General features: G+C 40.8%; 1 protein-coding gene across 6 annotated transcripts in view; it reads right to left on the bottom strand.

Moving 5' to 3' along the window:
• Nucleotides 1-24122, bottom strand: part of fmn2b (formin 2b) — a 65028-nt gene extending 40906 nt beyond the window's left edge. For 5 of the 6 annotated variants that reach the window (XR_015091870.1, XM_086065321.1, XM_086065324.1 and 2 more), the window contains exons 1-13: nt 22141-24122; nt 19365-19606; nt 18965-19143; nt 13975-14110; nt 11331-11368; nt 10325-11250; nt 8433-8577; nt 6989-7076; nt 6857-6918; nt 5593-5684; nt 5396-5525; nt 1394-1540; nt 991-1050 (exon numbers count right to left, since the gene is read on the bottom strand). Coding sequence is in view for 5 of the 6 variants with exons in the window: in XM_086065321.1 (XP_085921447.1) it covers nt 991-1050; nt 1394-1540; nt 5396-5525; nt 5593-5684; nt 6857-6918; nt 6989-7076; nt 8433-8577; nt 10325-11250; nt 11331-11368; nt 13975-14110; nt 18965-19143; nt 19365-19606; nt 22141-23714 (3819 nt within the window). In the remaining variant the exon portion in view is untranslated. The remainder of the gene's footprint in view (nt 1-990; nt 1051-1393; nt 1541-5395; nt 5526-5592; nt 5685-6856; nt 6919-6988; nt 7077-8432; nt 8578-10324; nt 11251-11330; nt 11369-13974; nt 14111-18964; nt 19144-19364; nt 19607-22140) is intronic. The other variant, XM_086065323.1, reaches the window with a different exon arrangement.
• Nucleotides 24123-24442: the final 320 nt, after the last annotated feature.

The raw sequence follows: 24442 nt of genomic DNA, 5'->3' as shown, positions 1-24442 counted from the left end.
TCAAAGAACTTCATCACAAGATGGCTTCAAAGAACACATATTCGTCTGCCGATACATTGCGACACTTTTTAATGAACAACATTTTATGTTAAGCCTCACATATGCTATGCTTATTCCACTAAAAATCTTTTAAATGTATCAAATTGTTTTTTAATGTCATATGATTGCTAAACTACCTCCTCTTTTGCTAAAGGGATGTTTTAAGGATAATTATTTTTATCACACAACCATTGAAAAAAAAATGTTTTAATGTGTTGAGCTCTCAAGAGCTCAAATGAGGGAATGATGAGTTATTAACATTGTTTTTTAGTTTTAAATTATATTTTAGCCGTTTATAATTATGTTAACTCAGTATGGCTGTATGAATAGACCTATATTTTTATCTGTGTTACTTTCATGAGAAAGAGCAACGGGTCTGTCTATTCATTCGTAATCTAAAGGGAGGTTCCGGGGATTCTGCTGTGTCGGAAGGGAGTCAGGCTTATTATTATTGTATTTTTTTTAATCTGATTTATACCCATGGGAACGGATTCTCTTGTATTCAGTTGTAACCAGGTGTGTTGTGGGCTGACCTTTTTATGAACCCTTTTTGTGAATAAATAACGATGTGAGCTGGAAAGAGAAAACACATTTGAACAGAGACATCGCTTGGATGGTTTGTCTTATGTGGACCAGAAGCTTCTGGTAATTAAAACCTTTGCAAAGGAACTTCTTCAACAGAATCTCACCATTCAGTTAATTGAACACGCAAAGAGTACAATACTTAAAATTGTCTACTCTAACACTAGCTAGGGAGCTCGCTAGCTAGCTAAAGCCAAACTGTGGCAGGGTTTTTACTTTCTCGACCTGATTTGCCACCTCTGCAACCAACTAACATCTAAAGAGGAGATTGAAGGGAATAAACCCCAAAACAATATACTAGTGGTAACAATACCTGTGAGATAATCACTGATCTGTATTTTAAATGGTACACGTAGTGTAAAAGCTCACCTCATCAAAATTCCTTAGGTAGTAGGAAACTATGTAACACAGAAGACTTTTCATGCTGTCCTATACGTTGGAGGGAAACAAAAAAGGGTGTTAAAAGTACTGTATGATTTCTGATGGTGTCACTGATATATCTACTCTACATTACATCCACACACTATATTGGAACACCAACGCAATATTGCATAAATTCGTTTAGTCGTAGAGGTTTGCCTTACACTTGTTTTGTTTCATTAAATTGTCATGATTAAACCTCGTGTTACCTTCATTTCTATGGTACAACAATTAGTCTATGTGCTGTCAATGTGACATTTCACTAAATATTACTGCCTCTCACAGATTATAGTTCAGGTTACTCACAACACTGTCATTTTTAGAATATCTACAATATTTTCTGTTTACTCACACTGCTCTTAACATCTTTGAGCTTGGGAAGTATGTCAAGACTGAAGCCATCAGCTTGACCTCTTGTGCGATTTCCTCCATTCATAAAGTTGCCAAAAGCCAGCACCAGACCTAGAACCTGCTTCACCTTTTCACTGTCCTGTAATACCTATACAAGAAATCATATTTTCAGTTTGAACACTTAGGAAAAGATGGCATTCTTCACATTCATATTTGATACAATGTGTTGTGATGGTTTGGATTAATTGCATCTGAGTGATGATATCTTAGCTCAACGTGTCATTTTGCAGTTGCAATTTTTTTTTTCCCTTTTAATTGTGTTATTATTAGTGCTTGATCTTTGACACTTGAAAACTACTCTGGCAACTTTTGGGGTTGAAACTACTTTAAAAAAAATTGGAGCTTCTTTAGGATGCAACGACGTCGTATTAGCGCCGTGTACAAATATATATTTTTAGAGGGTGAGGGCAATATTCTTAGAAAAAAAAATCACAAATTTGCCACTTTATAAAGTCGCAAGTTTGCTATTTTTATAAAGTAGCAGATTTGCGAGAGAAAAAACTCAGAAACTTACAAGAAATACACGTAGCATACTACTCAGATGTTTGTGCCAATATTTTTCAGTCAGGTTTTTAAATAAGGAGATAGTAGTTGCTTTAGCAGAGATTAACCATATGATGTTAAGCATTCATTTGAAGCGTTGGGTGCTGCCAGCGACAAAGACACCTTGCTTTGCGACGGTCCACACCCTCCCGGTCCCTTGTGTCATCCAATCAGCTCCCTCAGCCACATGTGTCTTGTCTAGGCATCTTTCGTTCTCTCGTCAGTTGGTGTGTATTTAGTTCACTACTTTCTTTCAGTCTTTGTTGGTTCATTGTCAATGTCATGTCCTTGCCCTGTATTGTTACCTGTGTGTTTGTTACTTTTGATCTCGCTTTGGACTTTGCTGGTTTTTGTGTTTTTGGAGATTACCCGAATATCTACCCAGCAAACACATACAGTTGAGGCCCTGAGACTCTTGTGTGATTAAGGGCTATATAAATAAACTTGACTTGACTAGCTGGGCTTTAGCTGGGAATGTGCTTAGAGTGGGCTTCGTTGTTGGGTCCCACTTGGGAAGTAGGTGGGTAGTAGATGGGCTAAACTAAGAATGGCAATAAGTGGCCTCTGGCTGGACTTCACTCTAAAATATTCAAATTTTGCACAATAACAGCATGGGTGATGGAGCTTCCTTCCTGGCTTATATTTCTTTACAACTAATTAAGATTTTCTTTTTTTTTAAAGCACAAAAAAATCTACATTTGAATTAATATGTATTATTTGGACCATTAAAGGGCCATTTCATACAAGTTTGATAGCACAAGAATAATATTCAGACCTAGAAGAAAGCGCTGCACATCATTCCCAAAAGATATAGGAAAACCCTCCCCCTTGGGCCAAGTAAAGGAAATATGCCGCCGATCAACATTTTGCTACCTCAACAAGTATTTCAGGCTCCAGGCTCATTTGAGGTGGAAAATTAATAATTCAGTTTGACAGTGAGGGAACACTGACCATTTGTTGTTCTTTGGCGTTCAATAATAATAAAAAGGTCATTGATTGTATTCCTTGTCTTCTTGTTATTTAATTTTGTAACAAAATAACTGTGTGGCATGAGTGTGAAAGGAGCACTTATGGGTACAATCAGGAACACCACAATCACCCCAGCTAGAGAGGTCCCCAGATGGGAGAAAGCTGGGTTGCCCACGTGGGTTTTAGCTTGGGCCTATATAACTGCCACCTTGAGCCCGTCTGGGATTGCCCACATGGGACCACCATGGAACCCCCAGACAAAATTAACTGGGACCCAGCTGGGCAGCCCATATGGGGCCCATTCACCAGCTCATCCTTGCCCATGTGGGTTTTAGCTAGGACCCATATGAGGCTAAACTTGAGCCCATCTGGACACTGAAAATTGGTTCAAAGCACAGGGTGATAATTTTTTTTAAATTTTTTTAAAATAAATTAAAAAACGCCCAAATCATTACGTGTTATTTCAAAAACAAAAAACAATAGAGAACCATAGCTTGGACACATATAGTGTACATACCTTTAAGTTTTTATTTCATGTTTTACAAGTGCTCAATGTGGCCACCACCGGCAGAACGGACAACATCAAACTGATATGAGAATTCCTCCTAAACCTCAGGATTTCACAGTCCACCGTGTTGTTTATTGCAGTTGTTATTTAATCTTTCATGTCATCGATATTTGCTGGAAGTGTTAGAACATCAACTTTGTCTTAAAACATGGGACCCATTCACCAGCCCATTTCCAACCCACATGGGTGTTTTGGCAGGGTAGTTTGCATTTTCATTTTTGTTTGCCTTTACTTTTTTGTGCACAAACGTGTATTACCTCCCTGCTTCCCTGCGTTTGGGTCCACACCAATTACTAAATCTGACATATACACTGTTCGGTGCCATCTTGCACCTTTCTGGGTATTCCAATGGACACAGTTGGCGCTCCTCCAACACATCTGCCAATTTGGTAACAGAAAGTAGAATGCGCTCGGCCATAAAGCGGACGCATCTCAATGTTTGTGCTGGGGCAAGTGTTAAGGGGACCCACACGTGGTTTCAAATTGCCCGCATTGCATCTATCGCAAGAAGAGATATTGAAGTTCATCTGCCGATGTCATGCATAGGCCCCAGCGAATCTGTTTCTGTTTCTGCATTGTCAGGCCGCTACGATTGATCGGGAAAACGTTTTGTTCCATCCTCTATAGATAGTACTCACACAACGTCATATGCCTTATATTGTGTGCCGTTCACGGGTCCATGGAATGTCAAATGGGAACGGACAAAGAAGTGTCTGGAATTGCAAAGATAAATCGAAAAGATTTCCAACTGACAAAGTCTACCAAAGTGTGTTCTGACCATTTTGATTAAGGTAAGCGTCATTGTATATATCATATCATAATGTGATTTTGATATATGTGAGTTGCTAGCCGTGGCTAGCTTTGGCAAAAAATAGATCTGGTGGTCAAGATGTTTGATTATGAGATCTCTCCAAATACCCTCCTTAAGGTCTCTTATTTTCCTTTCACAGCAGCCCAAAGTGTTGTTAAAGTATACGAAAATAAGTGATGAATCAACCATTGTTGTTTTTGTTGTAACATGCTAGCTGTAGTAGCTAGCACGGTCAGGAAATTAGCTAACTTGTTTTAAAAATAACCTGAGATTTTTCACGAATCCAACGTTTCAACACTGCAAGGAGTATTGAGCTAAATCTTCCACATATGTCAACCTTATACAAGTAACGTTAGAGGAAGCTGGGGGATGACATTCATCAATAACAAAAGAACATTTGGTGTAAACACAATAGAAACACAGCTGAGTCCGCTGGAAAGTTGACCCACCATGAGAGTCCGACTTGCGATCCTGTAACGTCAGTGAATACTATCTAGAAAAGCGCACAATGGTGCAAATGCCCCCATTATGCCCAGACACAAAGTATATGAAAATACCAAAAGAAAGAAAACTCCACCCATGTGAACAGTTAGGGTGCGCTTTGCGCCAGACTTGCATCGGAACGAAAATAGAGCCCCAAGTCTTTAGGCTCCAAGCCCAAGTCAAGTCTCAAGTCCCTGACCACGAGTCTGACTCACTGGATAGTCTTTAAAAGCAAAAGCAACCTGTTTCTCTGAGTTTGCCATGCTGGTGATTGTTTGTGTTGTTACATTTGCCTACTCTATGTCATTAACACTGGACGTTGCTCTACATCCATCCATTATCAATTCACCCGTTTTCTGAACCCTTATCTTCATTAGAGACTCGTAATGTTCCGAGTCAGTTATCGAGTCTTTAGTGGACGAATCTAAGTTGCGTTGCATGTCTCAAAAAATAGTGACTTTAGTCTGAGTTGAGAGTCCCCATCTCTGGTGGGCAGGTATTCTTCTCATAATTAATAGTGAAGCTATCATTTTGAAGTGTATTGTTGGAGGGAGGCAGATATAATTCACCTTGCATACACTCAGCAGTGTATCCAGTTTCCTCATTAAAGATGACATGCACTCAGAAAAGCTAGACTGGAAGAGGATACAAAAAACTCGACCAGAAAAACTGGGGATCTGGGAGAGCTGGTAGAGGAACCTGGAAAAAATAATAACCCTGATTAATGTTAAATTTTAGTTGTGAAGTGTCTATGGCAACAACTCACTGTTCAGGTTTGTCCAGTGGTTTAGCATTCTCCTTGTCTTTATTGGATTTAATGTGTTTTTCGATCTTGTCCAGTTCCTCTGGCAACGCCCTCTGTGGAATACACATAGCTGAGTGACCCTCTGGTCACACTTCCATAGTTCATAAACACATGTACACTTTATACACAAATCCAACCATTTTTGTGTCCTTCTTCCATTGCAAATAAATTGTAAATTTCACACTACACTTAGTAACGCAATGCCGTTTCACATCATACCGACAAGATGGCCGTTGACGTGCCCGTTAGTTGAAAATTGTTCAACTCATGGACGGCAGCCCGGTGATGTCAGTAGGTGCAGGAGGGTAACTGACTGATTTCACAGTGCTAACAGCAATAGACCACCCTATGGCAATGCAGAAAACTTAAAAAAACATCAAGAAAAAAAACTTGGAAAAACTGTGAAGTTGAAAAAAAATAACTGTTACAGAAACAAAGGTTTCTCGCAATGAGTTCAGCTTTATTGGGTGGCTCAATTAGTTAAATTGTGATTTGCTTCTCTTTTTGATTTTCATATTCATTTGTTCCTTCACTTATGTGTGTGATGTGTGTCACGTGTATTGATGTGTATTGTATTTTTTCTATTGTTGAGCTCCAGCTACTGAAGGTCTTTTTTGAGTTTTGTTGTATCAATTAAATAAACTTGTAATTATTTTCAGACACCCTCTCATGCTCCTCAGTAAAATCGGAACTTGCGTGCCTTATTAGAGCTAATTCCTTGGGTGTAATTCCCAAAGTGGCGTTGTCCAGCTGTTTTACTATACTTTGATGTGAAGTCACCACACAAGCACTTCCAAATATGGGGAAGCTTGCACTGGGGCACTGTGATCCGCGTGAGCTGCCCCACACTGAACCTCAGGAAACCAAGTGCAGTGTGAAAAGGCTTTTAAAGTCTTGAATGAGCAGGAGCCTATCTCAGCTGACTTTAGGTGAGAGTCGGGGGTAGACCCTTGAATCAATGACAATGGCTTAACATGCATGGAATGTGGGAGTAAGACACTAGGTAGGTAGGTAGGTAGGTGGGTGGGTGGTAGATAGATAGATAGATAGATAGATAGATAGATAGATAGATAGATAGATAGATAGATAGATAGATAGATAGATAGATAGATAGATAGATAGATAGATAGATAGATAGATAGATAGATAGATAGATAGATAGATAGATAGATAGATAGATAGATAGATAGATAGATAGATAGATATGATTTTGTTTTTAACCTACATTTTCATACAGGGCCTGAAGGGTCTCCAGGTCAACTACTGTGTTGTCCAAGTTCAAGATGGCTGCAGAAAATGTAAAAAATGTTTTGTTAAAACACAAGTGCAAGTCAACCCTAAATTCAAACAAACTCACCATGCTGGATGTCTTTCATATCAAGGTGTAATGAAGACATAAGGATTCCTACAGCCTGAGATCGTTTGTTGCTTAGAAGCTTGACAACCTAGGAGAAGTGTTAGATATGAGCTAGATATGAACTTAAGATATTTCAGAATTAAAATGCAATGAACACTGGCTTTAATGCATTAACATTACCTTTTGTGATTGTTTTGGAGCATTCCTAAACTCAAAATACACTACTTGATATGGCATGATAAATTTATTGACAATAAAAAAAAAAGTGTCTTAATAACATGTCTGCTCTGTTTTCGATGCATTTGTTAAAATACCTCAAGAATTAAGAATTATAGTGTGGAAATACCGTAATTGATGCGGCAGGATTCGAAGATGAGTCAACGGTTTACTCTCCAAAACATAACAACAATGAACAGCTTGATTCGTGTGTAGAGTAACATTGGAACCGGAAGTCTAAACTATCAACCTGGAGCCAGAAGTCATGCTTTCGCCATCTGGTGGTCTTGCTCACCACTGTGAGAAGGTAGTAACTTAAAACCATGGTAGTGGAAAATGGGGCTCACCAAAACCACATTCACATAGTCGTAATGCCTTTCTGGTACCACAAATGGCCCCAAGGAATCTTTAGTTTGAAGTGTTACCTTGGCAACTATATGACGCCACTAGCATAGGGTATGGTTGACCTTTGACCAGTTTCAAATACCACCGCAGTACAATGGGGTCTGTCTGCTATGCCTAATTGGTCCACTACCATAGCTCCATAGTCAAAATTCTAGTTAACAGATCCAGCTACCACTTGGAAGGGACAGGCAGCGACGAAGTTGTGCTTGTCTCATGTTTTTTTTTTTTGAGTCAATATTGCACGTGAAACATTTGATGATGTAAACTGGAAATGGGTCTATATTCACAGGCATGTGTCTATCGTAGTGAACGCCTCCCTGGATATTGCAGTCTTTGCAGAATTGAGGTGCTAAGTTCATGCGTAGACTTCGAGGCCGACAGTAGTCATATGATGCTCCGCGCCATGCTTGGCCACTAGTGTTAATTTCGTCAACGGAAACCAAATAAAAATATTTTCGTCAACACACATTTTTCACCGGACGAAAACTAAACTAGACTATACTAAAACCCCATTAATAAACAATAACTGCAACTAAATCAGTCTGCATTTTCGTCGACTAATAAAGACGAGACAAAAATGTAGCTCACTCAATAAAAACTGGACTTTATTTATATACTGTACAAGTTACTTTCCCATAATATGGCTCTTTAAACAATGCTGCCCTTGCCTAGTATTAGTAAATAAATGGAGTGTTTTTAAACTACTGTAGGAACTAGGTGGCAGTATTTAGAATATTTTCCTGAATGGTGTACTTTGTGATTGTAGTCCTGAAACTGCTTGGTATAGGAGGGATAATAAATGTACGGTATAGTATAGGCCTACCTGTTTGGCCTTGGACTTGGTGATAGTGTCAGAGAGTGGCTGCTTTTTCTCCTTGACGGCTGTTTTTGCAAACAACTCTACAAACTCCTCAAAGTTCACGTCAGGCTCCTCTATCGTTTCCCACACGGATGCAGACAATATTTCCCTAATAAACAAGAAAAAAGATGAATATACTCTGTCTGTTTTAAATCACATTCAAGTTGTAATGCCAGACACACTGATGTCATTACAGTGGAATCTCTAAAGTCAAATGTCTGAAATGGGTACAAGGCTCAAAATGATTTTGCAAAAATGTGCCTCAAAAATCAAGTTTTTGTTTAGACATGCTTAGCATGTGGAGGATTAAAGCCACAGGTTTGTTTGGCTTTTTCTTGTGTGTTGCCACCAAATAAGGGAAAAACGAGGAAGTGCAACGCGTTTCATTAATACTTTGGTACAACATGAACAATACAGTATACTTAATTTGATATACATTACATACACCAATTAAACACTAGTACACAAATAACAAATTACACAAGCTCAAGATGTGTTCTAATGTTGATTCTTGGCAGAAACATATCCCTTATAGATACCTATAAAACACCACTTGGTCCGAACGTAGCGAGTTTACCATTGTTAGTTTTATGTTAGTTTGATTACATAGCATAGTGGTTAACTTAGCTTACTTGAAATAAATAGCTATCCTGTAACATTTGGTTATTTGGTACACCGAAAATGTTCATGGCCCAACCCATTGTATACTGGAACTTTAGAAAAATCAGATGCATAAATAATCAGATAATTGCTTGAGCCCGGGAAGAATTAATTTGCTTCATATGTTTTGATGAAATTATTTTGAAATTAGAACGTGAAAATGAATCGGCATTACAGAAGGGTGGAAATCTTTGTCTCACGATTCGATTCAGATCTTTGGGTCTGCAATTTGATTCAGAATAGATTTTCGATTCAAAATGATTTGATTGACAATGATTTCTATTTCAATTTATAGATGATCAAAGAATCGTCATGATCTACTCAATTCTGACTCGCTAATGCTAATTAGCGCGCTACTTGTGGCACTTTTATTACTCAAAAGAACGGCTATTCATACAAAATGTTTCAGGAATGTATACAAATAAGCATCTTAAAATTACTCACCGGCATATGCTCTTCCTAGGCTGCAAAAAACAACTTTTATTGGCATAACTTGATCGTGACTTTTTCCTTCTACTCTCTAATGTGGCTACAACTTAACTATGTATCGGAACGCGAGGAACCACACTGCCTCTAACTGGCGAAATCGGGTACAGCATTCCAATAAAGGCACCCACAAACAAGGAGAAGAAAGTATATAATAATTTAAATAAAATCGATTTTGGGACACTTCAAATTTATTCTCAATTGTACTAAATGAGAATTGCAATTCTTATGAGAATCGATTTTTTGGGCACACCCTACACAGAATAGACCAGTGTTTCTCAACCCTGGTCCTTGGCGCAGATGAGGATCATTATCAGGCTTCTCCAGAGCTTGCTGATGAGCTGTCATTGGAATCACCTGCGTTGGGAATAGGGAGACATGGAAAACAGGATAGTGTGCCCCGAAGACCAGGGTTGAGAAACACTGGAATAGACTATGTGAGTTTCCACTGTATTTGCTATTTCCAGTCAGTTAGAGATTCACTTTAGTGATAATATTAGAGGTGGCAAATCCAGGTCCAGAAAGTAAAAATCTTGCCACAGTTTGGCTTTAGCCCCGGGTGCTAGCTAGCTAGCTCCCTGGCTAGCTGCCGTGTTGCTTGTTTACCTTTTAGGGAGCTAGCTAGCTAGCATCAGGGGCTAAAGCTAAACTGTGGCAGGGTTTTTACTTTCTGGACCTGGATTTGCCACCTCTGGATAAAAAACATTTACTTTTTAGTGTGCAACTGGATTCTGGTCCAATACAGTGGCTTCATGGGTCTGGGAGGCTCCACCACTGCTTTCCTGGGTGGCTTCTCCTGGGCAAGGCCCAGAGTATACAGCCCCAGAGGCAGAGGAGGAAGCAAGGAGCCCAGAGATCCCGAGGGAGCTGGAGGAACAAAACTTAAACCAGGTGGAGGAGGGGGTTGGGGAGGCCCACAATGAGGTGCACTGGTTCCACCAGGGAGAGGAGGAGGTGGGGGTGGAGCTAGTCCACCAGGGAGAGGAGGAGGTGGTGGTGGAGCAGGTCCACCAGGGAGAGGTGGTGGGGGTGGGGGTGGGGGTGGAGCAACGCCACCAGAGACAGGGGGAGGTGGTGGTGGAACTGGTCCACCAGGGAGAGGAGGAGGTGGTGGTGGAGCTGCTCCACCAGGGAGAGGTGGAGGAGGTGGGGGTGGAGGAAGAGGTGGTGGGGGTGGTATTGATCCTCCTGATAAGGATGGAACAAAAGGCGGGACAGGTACTGCTATCTGTCCAGGCAAAAGGAGAGATGGGCCACTTGGAATCGCTGGCGGGGGTTGCTGCTGACATGAACTCTGGCTAAATGGAAGTTGCAGGTCACCATTGACTCCACTTGGCTCACTAAAAGGCACTTTGAACTCAAAACTGGCATCCATCGGTGATGTTTGCACAGATTTGGCTTCCAAGGAGCACAGAAAGTGAGCTGCTTCAGTCTGAAAGTGAGCATCACACACTTCCCTCAAAAGGCCTTCCTCCCCGACATGGTCCTTGTCTGTTTTTATGTCTCTGTCCAGCAGAGGGGGCTGCCGCTCTAGTTCAGCAATCTTAGTCCTGAGATCGTCAATGGTTTGCTCCAGTTGTTGGATGACATTAACATGTTTTTCCTTCAGTTTAACTGTTTTCAGCAAAACCTCCTCCTGAAAATAGGAGGGGGTCGGGGGGGAAGAGCAAACTGAATGAACTGAACGGAAGTCTACATTACCAATAGATGACTTACCTGACAATTTTGGCTCTCATTTGGTTGCTGCCTCCAACCTAAGATGCAGGCGGTAAGAGATGGAGAAATGATCCGTTCAGACTGTCACAATTCAGTACACGCAGCAACCAGATGACAGCTACTTATGTAAATGTTTAGTGAGCATATAAATTATGCATATTATATATCGTTGGCGTCGGGCGGAATCCTTTTACTTCCAAACTCATAATTTTCCAGGAGACCCTAAAACATCTTCTTTCAACCATTAGCATTGCATTGTCAAATTAGAGCAAGCCATTTGCAATACTTTAGAGTGGTCAATAATTTGTAAAATATAGATTTGTGAAGAATTATGACATTTATTAAATTGTGACGTAGGAGGTTTCGGCCTGATGCCAGCGATACATATTCATAGACAAATTAAACTGAAATCAAAGGTGGGGCATACTTCACAATAGTGTTTAAGTCAAAAGATATTTAATCCTCAAAACAACTCATTTGATCTTTAAACTTATTGATATATACAGTGCTCAGCGTAAATGAGTACACCCCCTTTGAAAAGTAACATTCTAAACAATATCTCAATGAATACAAAAACTATTTCCAAAATGTTGGCAAGACCAAGTTTAATATACATCTGGTTAACTTATAACAGGAAAGTAAGGTTAATAATATAAATTAGATTACACATTTTTCAGTTTTACTCAAATAAGGTTGATGCAAAAATGAGTACACCCCTCAACAAAAATGACTAAATCTAGTACTTTGTATGGCCTCCACGATTTTTAATCACAGCACAGCTTCAAGGCATGGAATGAACAAGCTGTCAACATTTTGTTGCATCAATCTTTTACCATTCTTCAAGAATGACCTCTTTTAGAGACTGGATGCTGGATGGAGAGTAATGCTCAACTTTCCTCTTTAGAATTACCCATAGGTGTTCAATTGGGTTCAGATCAGGAAACATACTTGGCCACTGAATCACTTTTACCCGGTTATTCTTCAGAAATCTAACAGTGGCCTTAGATGTGTGCCTAGGATCATTATTATGTTGGAAACGTGCACGATGACCAAGGGCACTGAGTGATGGCAGCATCTTTTCTTTCAGTATTGAGCAATACAGCTGTGAATTTATGATGCCATCAATGAAATTCAGCTCCCTGCAAAGCCACATGAGGACACTGCCACCACCATGTTTCACTGTAGGCACCATGCATTTTCCCTTGTATTCCTCACCTTTGTGACGCCATACAGTTTTGAAGCCATCAGTTCAAAAAACTTTTACCTTGGTCTCATCACTCCAGAGTACAGAGTTCCAGTAGTCTTCATCTTTGTCAGAATGCGCCCTTGGCAAACTCTAGGCGTGTGTTTTTGTGCCTGGGCTTTAGGAGAGGCTTCCTCTGTGGACGGCACCCATGCATGCCATTCCTCTGCAGTGTACGCCATATTTTGTCATGGGAAATAGTCACCCCAGTTTGACTTTCTATTTCCTTGGATAACTGCAGCGAACTTACATGTCGATTTTCTTCCACCCTTCTCATCAGAAGACGCTGCTGTTGAGTTGTTAACATCGATGGACGACCTGGACGTCTCTGTGAGATGGTTGCAATTCCATCTTTTTTACATTTTTCAGTATTCTGACTGATAAGTAAAGCTTTGCTGATTTTCCTGTAGCCTTCAACTTTGCTGTGTTAAGAAATTATTTTCTTTCCCAGATCTTGTGATATTTCTCTTCCATGTGGTGCCATTGCTAACAGTTGGGGTGTTAGAAAAAATCCAGCGCACAATTCTCGAATTGATTCAATATACGGCCGAATCGATTTTCAAACATCAATTTTCTATGGGAATATTCAACAAAACGTCATACTTAGGGTTAGGATTTACACATTAAGCATGGACGAATGTTATATTAATGGAACATTAAGCCTTAATATTTTTATTTCAGTGCTGTTCAAACATGAAACAGACTGCAACCTGAATTTTCTGATAAATAAATACATTTTCATACAAATCTTACAGTGTGCATGTACAAGTTTACTTACTTAAAAAAATTGCAAAAATCATATTATAGATTCATATCGGGATTAATCTGTATCGAATTGAATCGTGACCTATGAATCATGATACGAATCGAATCGCCAGGTACTAGGCAATTCACACCCCTAGCTAACAGCACGAAATGGGAAACTGTTTTCTTTAAGTAACACCCCATTTATAGTCAACTGTCTGCTTGACACCTGTGTAATGAATTATGAGACTCACCTAGACGTTTCTAGTCTAAAATTTGGGCTTTTTGGTCTTTACTCCAGAGACGTTCTGTGGGGTGTACTCATTTTTGCGTCACCCTAATTAGAGTAAAACTGAAAATGTTGTTTTCTAATTTATATTATTAACCTTACTTTCATGTTATAAGTTAAACAGATGTTATATAAATTTAGTCTGGTCATCATTTTGGAAATCGTTTTTGTCTTCATTGACATATTGTTTAAAGTTTTATTTTTTGAAGGGGGTGCACTCATTTATGCTGATCACTGTATGCATATATATATATATATATATATATATATATATATATATATATATATATATATATATATATATATATATATATATACACAGAGAGAGAGAGAGAGAGAGAGAGAGGTGAATGTGTGTGTGTTCTTACCTAATTCTGTGGCTCTGACTCCAGTCCTGTCTCCACTAGTCCTAGAGTCTTTCAGATAAACTGGTTGATTCGCCTCAAGAGGGTCAAGGGAAATGGTTGGCTGGTTAACAGCGGCCCATGTATACAGCTGGTCATGCTGAGGAAACACATTAACGTTATTATATAAGTAAAACTAAGGATGGCTCGATACCACATTTTCGTATCCGATACCAATACTGCAGCCTTCAGGTTTGGTCGATACCGATCCTATACCAATACGATTCGTTTTGGCGCTCTTTAAGTTGTTAATAATACGTGTATACAATTAGCTTGATACTGACATCTAAAACACCACTTTCACTGTACAACCATTCTCGTCTCCTAGAGAAAGAAGGAAAACACACTGGAGTCGTGTACTACAATTTATGGAGCACTAGTTGCACCATATTATTAAGTGCAATATCAATGAACAGCTCTATTTTAAAACATTTTCATACATACAGCACGTTATGTTTGTGAAGAATTGCATGCTAAATAGTTTATTCTAATTCCACTCACTGTATGTTTATTTATTAGAGTTGGCGTTATTACATTAGGCTCAGACCGGACATGAAATATCGGGTAGTGCTGCATTCTGGCTTGCTTTTGCTCACCGTGTAACTAAATGGGGGTTTCTTAGACAAAATTTAAAGTTTGAACATCACTGGTGACCGGTGGTTGTGTTACTACTATGGCTAATTTCAATGCACTCACTAGTGTTGCACAGTACCGTACCTCCATGCTTTGTCATGAAAAACGGCTTGGTATCTTTTTTTTTTTAGCACCGGTACTTAAAAAATAAATACGACAGCCCGCCAACCGCATGTACACATACACGCATGGCCGCCTGACTACCGATATGCGGAAAACGCCTTAAGTAAGCGGTATGCCTCAGCTTCAGCTTGTGTGCGTCACACGAGGACTCAGGAAGTGAGAAAGATGGCTTCACGCAGGCTGCAGGTGGTGGAGTCAAGTGGTACCGTCACTTGCCTACGGTGCATGTTGGCGTGGGTTCGCTTCCCTGCCTGGGAGACCATGTTTGTATGTATGTATGTATGTATGTATGTATGTATGTATGTGTGCGTGTTTGTGTGAATGAGTGCAGAAAAAAAGGATGGCTTCACGCATTGAACACTGAGGCGCTCGCTGGCCGTGCACTCCATGTTGAGAAGCATGACGTGCAAAGTTTCATTGCAAATGTTTTTCGCGGAGAAGCAGAAGAAAAAGCAACAATCACTCCTGGCCCTGCAGTGGACTCAAGGTGCGTTCAAGGAACAGGCACACAGTAGGAAATCACAGCTATCCATAGAAAAAGCCCAGATGACTGACAGAGCGACAGGTTGTGACGCATTTTTTGACACTTCCCTTAAAAAAAATAAGTCGAGTGTGAGTTATTTTGTTCCCAGTTTGTAGTATTTGATTACGCATTTGACTAATTAGGAGCATAATGGAGAAGAGCAGAGACATGCACTCACACTCAAGCAACGTTACATTGAGTCATGGGAGTGCCACTGTATTACCAATATTTAAAACGGATGACATCAAATGCAGTCAAATACAGTACTTCAAGAATATGGCATGCAATGTGAAAGCACATACAGTGTATACATAAATATATACAGTATTTACATAAATTAACACGTATACACCCTAATATTTTTAATTTTAAAAAAAATTCATTTCTGATTATTTAGATTTTTGTCCAGGTATCAGTACCTAGTAGCTCAGCTTGCGTTGGTCTGACAGCAGCAATAGGCGTGTAGACTACATTTCCCATGATTATTAGACACAGAAGCAGGAAGTAGCTCTAATTCCAGTATGACGAAAACATAGATGCTTGTTAGCATGGTGTGCGAAGTAAAGTTGAGGATATACTGTATGATATAGTTTGGATTTATGGATTGGATCGGACTGGTTCTGATAAAAACAATCCAATACCGATCCCGTCATTTTTGTCATGTTTCGGTTTGGGTGTTCATGTTCTTTGTCTGAGTGTTAAGTGTTTTGTTTTGTGTTCCTTGTCTTTCCCCTCGTCTTGTTATGTGTAACCACTGTTACGGCCCTGGACCTTTAAGGGGGTTGAGCTGTGGCGGACGCTCCTCTCTGTTCCTTTTCCACACAGGTGCACCTAGTTGCCTAATCAGCCTGCAGCCAGGGTATAAAAGCCTGCGTGGCTTTCTGCTCCCTGGCACCCTAGATTCGGGCTCCTCTGGTCTCTGTGCGCGTGCCCATGCACATGCACATGCACATGCACATGCACATGCACATGCACATGCACATGCACATGCACATGCACATGCACATGCACATGCACATGCACATGCACATGCACATGCACATGCACATGCACATCATCATCATCATCATCATCATCTGCCTGCCTGCCTGCCATAGGGCTAAGGACTTTGTCTTTTGTTTTGGCAGTTTTTTTATTTTTTATTTTTTATTTTTTTTACTTTTTGTCTTTTTGTAATAAATCTTATTTATTTCTGCACTTTACCCGGTCTCGTCTCCCCCTCCTTTCTTGCGGCTTTGAGCCGGCTGTAACAAACGTTCGGGCTCGTCTAAAACATTTGTTAAAATTATGTTTTTGGATTTGGTTGGTTTAGTGGTTTTTCTGTGTTTTGTTTGTACTCTGATTTGTTGAGCGTGGTCGTGTCGAGCGATCATGTTGGGCTTGTTTTGACGTCGTGGTTGGCGTTTGGTTTTGAATGGGCTGCTCGCGCGTTTTGGATGGCATCTTTTGGGTTTTACTGTGATGTCATTTTCCTTATATGGATAGTGTTGGTTGTTAGCGCTCTTGAGGGGAGGTAGCTGGGTTAATTGACAGCTTGTTTTCTATCGCGTTGAAGTTTGAGCTGAGGACGTTTTTGTTCGTTCATGGTTTTGGCTGATGATTGCTGTTTTGTGGCCCAGAAGGTGAGTGTATGACCAGTAAAATGTATTTAGTTTTAAAGATATGGATTTCCTTGTCTGTGTAGGTGACTTTCTCATAAGGAGATTGCTGCGGGGTGGTATTGGGGAAGGAGGCAAGTGCGGGTTCAGCTTCCATTTCCCCTTCTCCCTATCGTCAGCTCTGGGTGTGTTCAGGGCCACTTGGCCGCTGTGAGCAACACGTAAGTCTTGTCTACAGAAGACTAGGGGGGAGTTAGTTTAGAGTTTTTCTCTGGAGTTTAGCGGAAATCCGTGAATTTTTTGTCCATTACTGGGTCATTACTTAAGCTTCTGTGGTATTTGATTATTTGTAGCTATGGATGAAGTTGTTAAAGCATTTGTGGAGTCGCCGTGCGTGAGCACTTTGGATATTTGTAGTAGAAAGCAATTAGCTTCGATTGGGGAGTATTATAAATTGAATGTTTGTGATTTGAGGAGGAGTAAAGATTGTGTTAAGGAGAATTTGATAGCTGGGTAAGTTGATTTAGGTGTTTTGAAGTCCGATGTGCAGGTTGACGCGTACTCACCTGAGGCGTCGTTGACGGGTGCTAGTTTAACTTTTAAGCAGCAAAAAGGAGCTTTTGTTGCTCGTGCTCAGGCTGAGGAGCAAAAAGGCAGGTTAGAGTTGGAGAAAGCTATACTTGAAATTGGGGAGCAAAGATTGGAGTTACTTTGAGAGGGTACACTTGAAGGTGATGTTCGTGTGCACTCTAATGTCGTTGGTTTGACCAGATCTGATGAGTTGAGTGATTTGAGGCTTGTGCCTAAGTTTAATGAGGATGACCCTGAGACTTTTTTTCTCAGTTTGAACATCTTGCCGAGAGTCGTAGTTGGTCAGAGTTGACGTGGGTGTTGCTGTTGCAGTTTGTATTGGTTGGTAAAGCGGAGCAGGCATTTTCTGCTTTGAGTGGTGTCGACAGTGCCACTTATTCTGTGGTTAAAACTGCAGTTCTAAAAGCGTATGAGCTACTTCCCAAAGCATATAGGCAGCTTTTTCGTGGGTGGAAACGGGGTGATAAGTCTCACTTTGATAACTGGTGTTCTTCGGCCGGTGTTAAAACTAAGGATGATTTGCATGAACTCATTTTGTTGGAGCAGTTAAAAATTCTGTGTATGTCAGCGAGTGTGGAGCTTCAACAGTGGCTGAGGCGACTGCACTTGCAGATGATTACCATTTGGTTCATTCCAGTAGCAAGACTTTTGATTCTGGATCTCGTGAAAATGTTTTCAACTAGTCTAACGGGGGGGCTTAAGAGTGATTCAGATAAAATCTGTAATTATTGTCATAAGCGCGGGTACTGGAAAAATTGTTTTGTGCTTAAGTCTTGTTTGTGGCAGTCTGCCGCTAATGTTACGCTGGCATTATGTGTTGCATCTGGAGAAGTTTCAGTTGAATCAGAGGCTTCTTAGGTGTTGGTGTCCTTTTTTTCTTCTTCCATTCATTACTTAAGGCCATGTCTCTCTGGTGGTCTTTGTTCAATCAATGTGGGTGCATTGTCAAAGTTGTGTGGAAGCTCGTGTTTCTTGTATCGTCACAGCCAAGCCATAGCCACTCCACAGCTAGTCAAGTCAGGTCACGTTATGCTCGTTTCAGTCTAATCGCGTCCTGTCCCGTCACAGCCACCAGTCTAGTCATGTCCTGTCCGGTCCAGTTACAGCCACCAGTCTAGTCATGTCCTGTCCGGTCCAGTCACAGCCACCAGTCTAGTCCAGTCACGGCAACCAGTCTAGTCATGTCCGGTCCAGTCATGTCCAGTCATAGTGATAAGTCCAGTTACGTTCTGTCTGTCAAGTCATGGTTGTCTGCTCACCTTTTTTCCTATGTTCCATTAAAGTTCCACATATTGCACTTGATTCCTGTCTCACTGCCTTACTTCTCTGTATTTGGGTCCACCATCCCTCAACCATTCACATCTACCATGACAAAATTGGCCTGGGTCGGATTCAATACCGATCCAGTGGATCAGATTGGACCATCCCTAAGTAAAACTATATAAATGCCTAATTTAGTCAAAAATCCACAGCTGTAGCGACATACTTTGAACTTGGCTGATTCATTAGAGTTGATATGTGCAGTGTTGGCTCCCAGCTGCTGTCTGAAGCAGTTGGTGAAAGGCAGAAGAAGACCCATGGCTAATATTCTGGAACAGAGCCTCTCTGCTTCCTCTGGCTCCTCTTGTTGCTGTTGAAGGAACAGTTTCTCCAAGAGAGTTCTACCTGGGCATTGAGAAACCAGCAAAAAAGTGGTTTAGAAACCAACTGACAGGAAATAACAGCAAAATCAGATCATATTATTTTGCTGTTACTTATGCTAAATGCAGCCATTTCTCATTTTGATAGGCATGACTCATTGTCAGTCAGTGTGGACATTAACAATATTTCCTTTCTTTACAGCAAACAATGATAATAATAGTGTGGACAAGGGCCTAGGCATTCACCTGTAAAGACATCTTGGAAGCTGCATGCAGCAACTTGTCCACAGGAAGATCTCCTTGTTGCACAAATTGGTTGGCTTCCTCCACCTCTGTACCTATAGTCTTCTAAATCCCCAGAGTTGGCATTGTTGAGCTTGCCCTTCATTCTCCTCTCCAGCTCCTCGGTCCAGTCAGCGGAGCGACTCAGAGGACCAGCATTGCTTTGGGAGCACTGTCTTGGGACTTGCTGATCACTACCCATCATCCTGAGAGCAAACAATTATCGTGTTCAAGTGATAACGGCCATAAGACAGCTAAAAAAACAACAACTTCTTATGCTGTAATTACACCACTCCGTCTTACAAAAGTGTTCTAAAACTCATTTCCCTCTTCGGATTAACCCCACAGATTCTCAATGTGATTTAGGACCAAGTATGGATTATTCTGGTGATGTGACGTTATTTGTGCAATAAATACTTGAATTGTGAATCAAATGTAAAATGTTTTTTCCTTAATTTGGGTGCATCTTTTTCCTTTGTAATCCTTAAATTTCATCAGAGGAGAGTACTATCCACGTTTTTTGTTCCTCAAGTGCTGTTACCGTGGTGATGCGTCATGAAAAAATATGGTGATTTTGATGGTCTAAACGCGTGAAAACATGCACACATATAATACAACTGGCAAAAAAGTATACTTTCAAGGCTTATTGTGTGATTATTAACAAAAAGGCTCATTAGCACCTCCTACAAATAATTAATGAAAAAGCCCCAGTACATTGTTACCCCGAAAAAAAAAAATCATTTTACACTTGGCCATATTTTATTAAACTACCCCAAGATATTTAATATGATGTACTTCAAACTGTTGCTGCTTTATCTAAAAATATTGAAAATGAAATTACCTAAAGCATTTCATTTCAACAAATGCTGCTGCCATTGTGACACACTGTTTGACAAGAAAGCAAAAATTGACAAAACTCCCAAACTTCCTACAAATGTTTTCTTGTGGTGGTGTGTGTGTGTGTGGGGGGGGGGGGGGGGTGGGGGTGTGTGTGGGTGTGTGTGTGTGTGTGTGTGTGTGTGTGTGTGTGTGTGTGTGTGTGTGTGTGTGTGTGTGTGTGTGGGGGTGGATGGGTGGGTGTGTGTGTGTGTGTGGTGTTTTTCAAGCCATGTTCACGCACAGATAATATCTACTGTACATATCACTGTGTGCTCACTGTATCATCGTGTATGAGGGATTTTCCATGGGTTTGTTTCTGTTACCAACCAAAACAAAACAGGCATTAAAACCTACAGTAAATGCAAGAGTAAAGTTAAATCAAGTTATTTTATTTGCACACTACCTTCTTCAAATACACAATGCACAGATGACGTCACAGTGCAGGAAATTCAAACCCGAATCCAGTCGGAAAACTATTGTCGAAAGTCTTGCAGGAGTTGCCATTGTGAACAGACAGCTAAAAATACTTATTAATATAGAAAAAACACTTAATGTCAAAAGACATTTAGTAAAATCGATGTTAAATTATTGGATTCAATTAATTCAGAAATTAAAAAAATAAATAAAGTGGGAATTGAACCCTTACCTTCCACATGCTAGTCATTTGCTTTAACAACTACACTACTCTGGATATGAAAGTATTTGTGACATTGTATATAATTGTAGTGAATACGTCAGTAATATATAAACTTGCGTTGAATTTGAATTTTGAATATAGAATTCAGTAATATAGATTTTTTTTTAAATAATGACAAATTACATCAAAAGTAATTGATGTGAAATAATTTGACAATTAATATTCAATATTGCATTTGTACTAAATAGTTGTCCAAGTGGAGTTTGAACCCAGGTTCTCCGTGATGGCAGACGATTGGTTTAACCACTGAGCCATTGCTGCCATAGATGTATGTAATTGTACTGAATACGTCAGTATATACTGAAAGCTTGCATTGAATTTGAATTTTGAATATAGAACGGAGTAAAGACGTAATAATGATGAATGACATCAAAAGTAATGGCTGTGAAAAAATTTGACAATTATTATTATTCACAATTCAAAGTCCTGCAGGATTGGGAGGTTTCCATCTTTCAACACAGCTGATTCCAATCAACAGGATCGTTATCAGGTTTATGCAGAGCATGCTGATGAGCTGATCAGCTGTGTTGGAGAATGGAAACATCCAAAACCTGCCGGACTCCGGTCCTTGAGGACCGAGTTTGCCCACCCCTATACTAAAGAGTAGTCGAAGCGGGATTTTGAACCCAGGTATACTGATAGTGAGCTGGTATACATTTATATCACTTATCATAATCGCCATGGATATATTGGCAACGAACAGTCGGAGGTGGGATTCGGACCCGCTACCTCGTGGGTACTGGACAATGTGCTTTACTAACTGTGCCACTGAGCAGTATCAGGGAGGTGGTATGGATGATCAGTTGTATGTATGGAAGTGGGCGTGGAAAGTGGGACTTTTTCCATTTCTGTTGAAATGTCAATGTCTGTCCCATTGAAAATCAATGGGGAAAAATTGATATTTAACGTTAAATTGTGCGTATTGTGTGTATTTTATTTGCATAGTCTAGGGTGGCCATATCTTAAATTCCCAAAAACGACACTTGGCCCGACCTCGAGATACTTAAAGGATACTCATTGTTTACTCAAAGATGCTAAACATAAGAACTATTTTCACATATGCCTCCTCTTAACATTAACATTAAGTTAATAAATATTGTTTTGATAATCACTACCACATATTAAACTAGCAGAAGACACATGCCCAAACTTAACCACAGTTACCTTTGGAAATGTTGATGCGTTCTTCTTGGTGACATGGGGCTATGAGAAGGAGACAGACCTGGTGAATGTCCTGGCGAGCTGAGTTGTCTGGTGGTGGTCTTGATGTATGAAGGAAAGACGGGAGGATATGGTTTCACTACAGGGTTTGAGGGAGAAGCGGCCTGGTGGGATCTGTGTATGTGTTTGGCCAGTGTGGGGCTCCCTTGGGAAGGTGTAAAGCAAACACTGCTCCTCGTGGAAGCATTGGTACCAACAGCAGCTACGTGGTTACTTTCCGATACAATACTCGAGCAGTCTACTAGTGACTCAGAACTTGCGCCTTCTTCAAACATGTTCCCTGAAATAATCCCTACCATTGTAGCACCGCTTTCTTTGTGGCTATCGACAAGTGACTGATCCGCAGCTTCATTCAAACCAGACTCCCACGGCTCCTCAATCTGGCCTTCACCCCCTGCTTCCTGCTCCCATGTGCACGCATTGTCCAACGTGAGATTGGGGAAGCTGCTACTGCTAGTTGTCATAGTAACTGGGTTGACTGCAGATCCCCTGTCTTTGGGCGAGGACTGCTGCATCCAGACATGCTGGTCTTCTGTAACTTCCGTATTGATAGAGGACTTTGTCGCTTTCTTCCCCTTCCCATGAATCCCCTGCTCTCCCTCCATTTCCTTCTTCCCATTTTCCCTTCTCTTGGATTCCTCTATGAGGGAAAATAACTGTAATACTTGTGGTTTCTCAGTGTGCTGGTCTGTATCCAACAGGGTTTCAACCTCCAGGAAAGACAGTGCATCTGATCCAAGCTCTAATTCCGGTGTCAGGTCAAGTATTTCAGTGGGGGATAATTTAACAACTCCATTACTCTGTGTTCTCTTTGCCTCTCGTCCCCAACTAACACTGCTTTCACCTTGTACTTGTGACTCAGCAACTGTGTCAAGTCCTTCATGTTGTTGTTGCAGCCTGATAGCAAGCTGGATGTCTGCCAGCAAATCATCATGATCTGCTGCTGAGTGGAAGCTGTAGATGTCAGTGTCAGACCCAGAACTCCCACCTTTCTGTCCACCATTTTCTGTCAGAGAGGCTGCTGCTGCTGCTCCCGTTTCAACTGCATTCCATGGCTTATGTTCGTCTTTACTTTTGCCTGGTTTCTTTTTTGTTTCCAGGAAGCCTGGTTCAGTGCCTGATTGCCCAAGCTCATCTGCAGACAGATCAGGTGTTTTTGAGTTAGCCAGCTCACTGTGTTGCGATGCGACCACATCTTCACTTGAGCCTGTTACTGAAGAGGATGCATCTTTACCTTTGAGATGACCCTTTCTTTTCCGGATAGAAAAAACAGAGGACTTGGACTCACATTTGTTTTTCTTCTTGCCTAGACCTGTACCATGCCTTCTTCCTCCTACCCCACCTCCTCCGCCTCTAGTGTTACTTGTCCCTTTTCCTTCATTCTTGCCATGGTGCTTCTTTCCACCCCGCCTTGTCACGTCCCCTCCTTCCTCGCTCCATCCCTCTTCTAGTAAAGGGTAGCCACCATTACCAGATGCCGCTGCAGATTTTTTTTGTTTAGCTTCCTGGTTGCCCATGTTGCCTGAGATAGTCCAATGGTATGTCCTCTTCCTGGTGATCCGGAGGACAGGTAGAACACTTTAGTCTCTGGTGAATGAAAAGCTACTACAGATTCTCATTATTCATATGTAAATCTTGGTTGTGTGTTGATTCCGACCAGATCATCACTCGTTTCTGGTTGCCGTGGCTCTATGTTGATGCTGTTTCAGGAGAGGCAGAGCTATGCCTCCCCCCCACTACCGCCACCCCCTTCCAGTTCCCTTTATTTCCCTCTCAGACGTACCCTCCCCCTCCTCCCCATCTGCTCCAAAAGTGTGACGCAAGCACTGCATGCTCAGTGGAGCTCAGTCAGAAAAGCATGATGCAAAAGATGTCGCGGGGATGAAAAGAGAAGGAAGTCGTACCCAATAAAAGGAAGAATTAACTGCTGCAAGAGTGACAAAAGGCTCATTCACGGCCACTTTAGCCATAGTTCCTCACTACATTACCCATAATTCTCAGTTTCTTGTTGACATTAACCAATACTGGAAAGGGTTGCCCTTAAAGCGCCCTCACGTAAAAAAAAAATCTTGATAAATGAGCCATTTAAGCTACTTAGATTCATTCAAATTTTCTCTGTCAAATAAAATAATCACTTCACAAATGCATAAATTAGGTATTAAAACAAAGCAATAATTGATCATTATTTATACATTTTCTGTACAGTACAGCAGCATACACATGCAGGGCCGGCTCACCCATTAGG

Source organism: Leptonotus elevatus, chromosome 20 (genome assembly GCF_054856555.1).
Source record: "Leptonotus elevatus isolate MCC_2025b chromosome 20, RoL_Lele_1.0, whole genome shotgun sequence".
NCBI classification, from domain to species: domain Eukaryota; kingdom Metazoa; phylum Chordata; class Actinopteri; order Syngnathiformes; family Syngnathidae; genus Leptonotus; species Leptonotus elevatus.
This window is presented reverse-complemented; position numbering and strand designations above follow the sequence as displayed.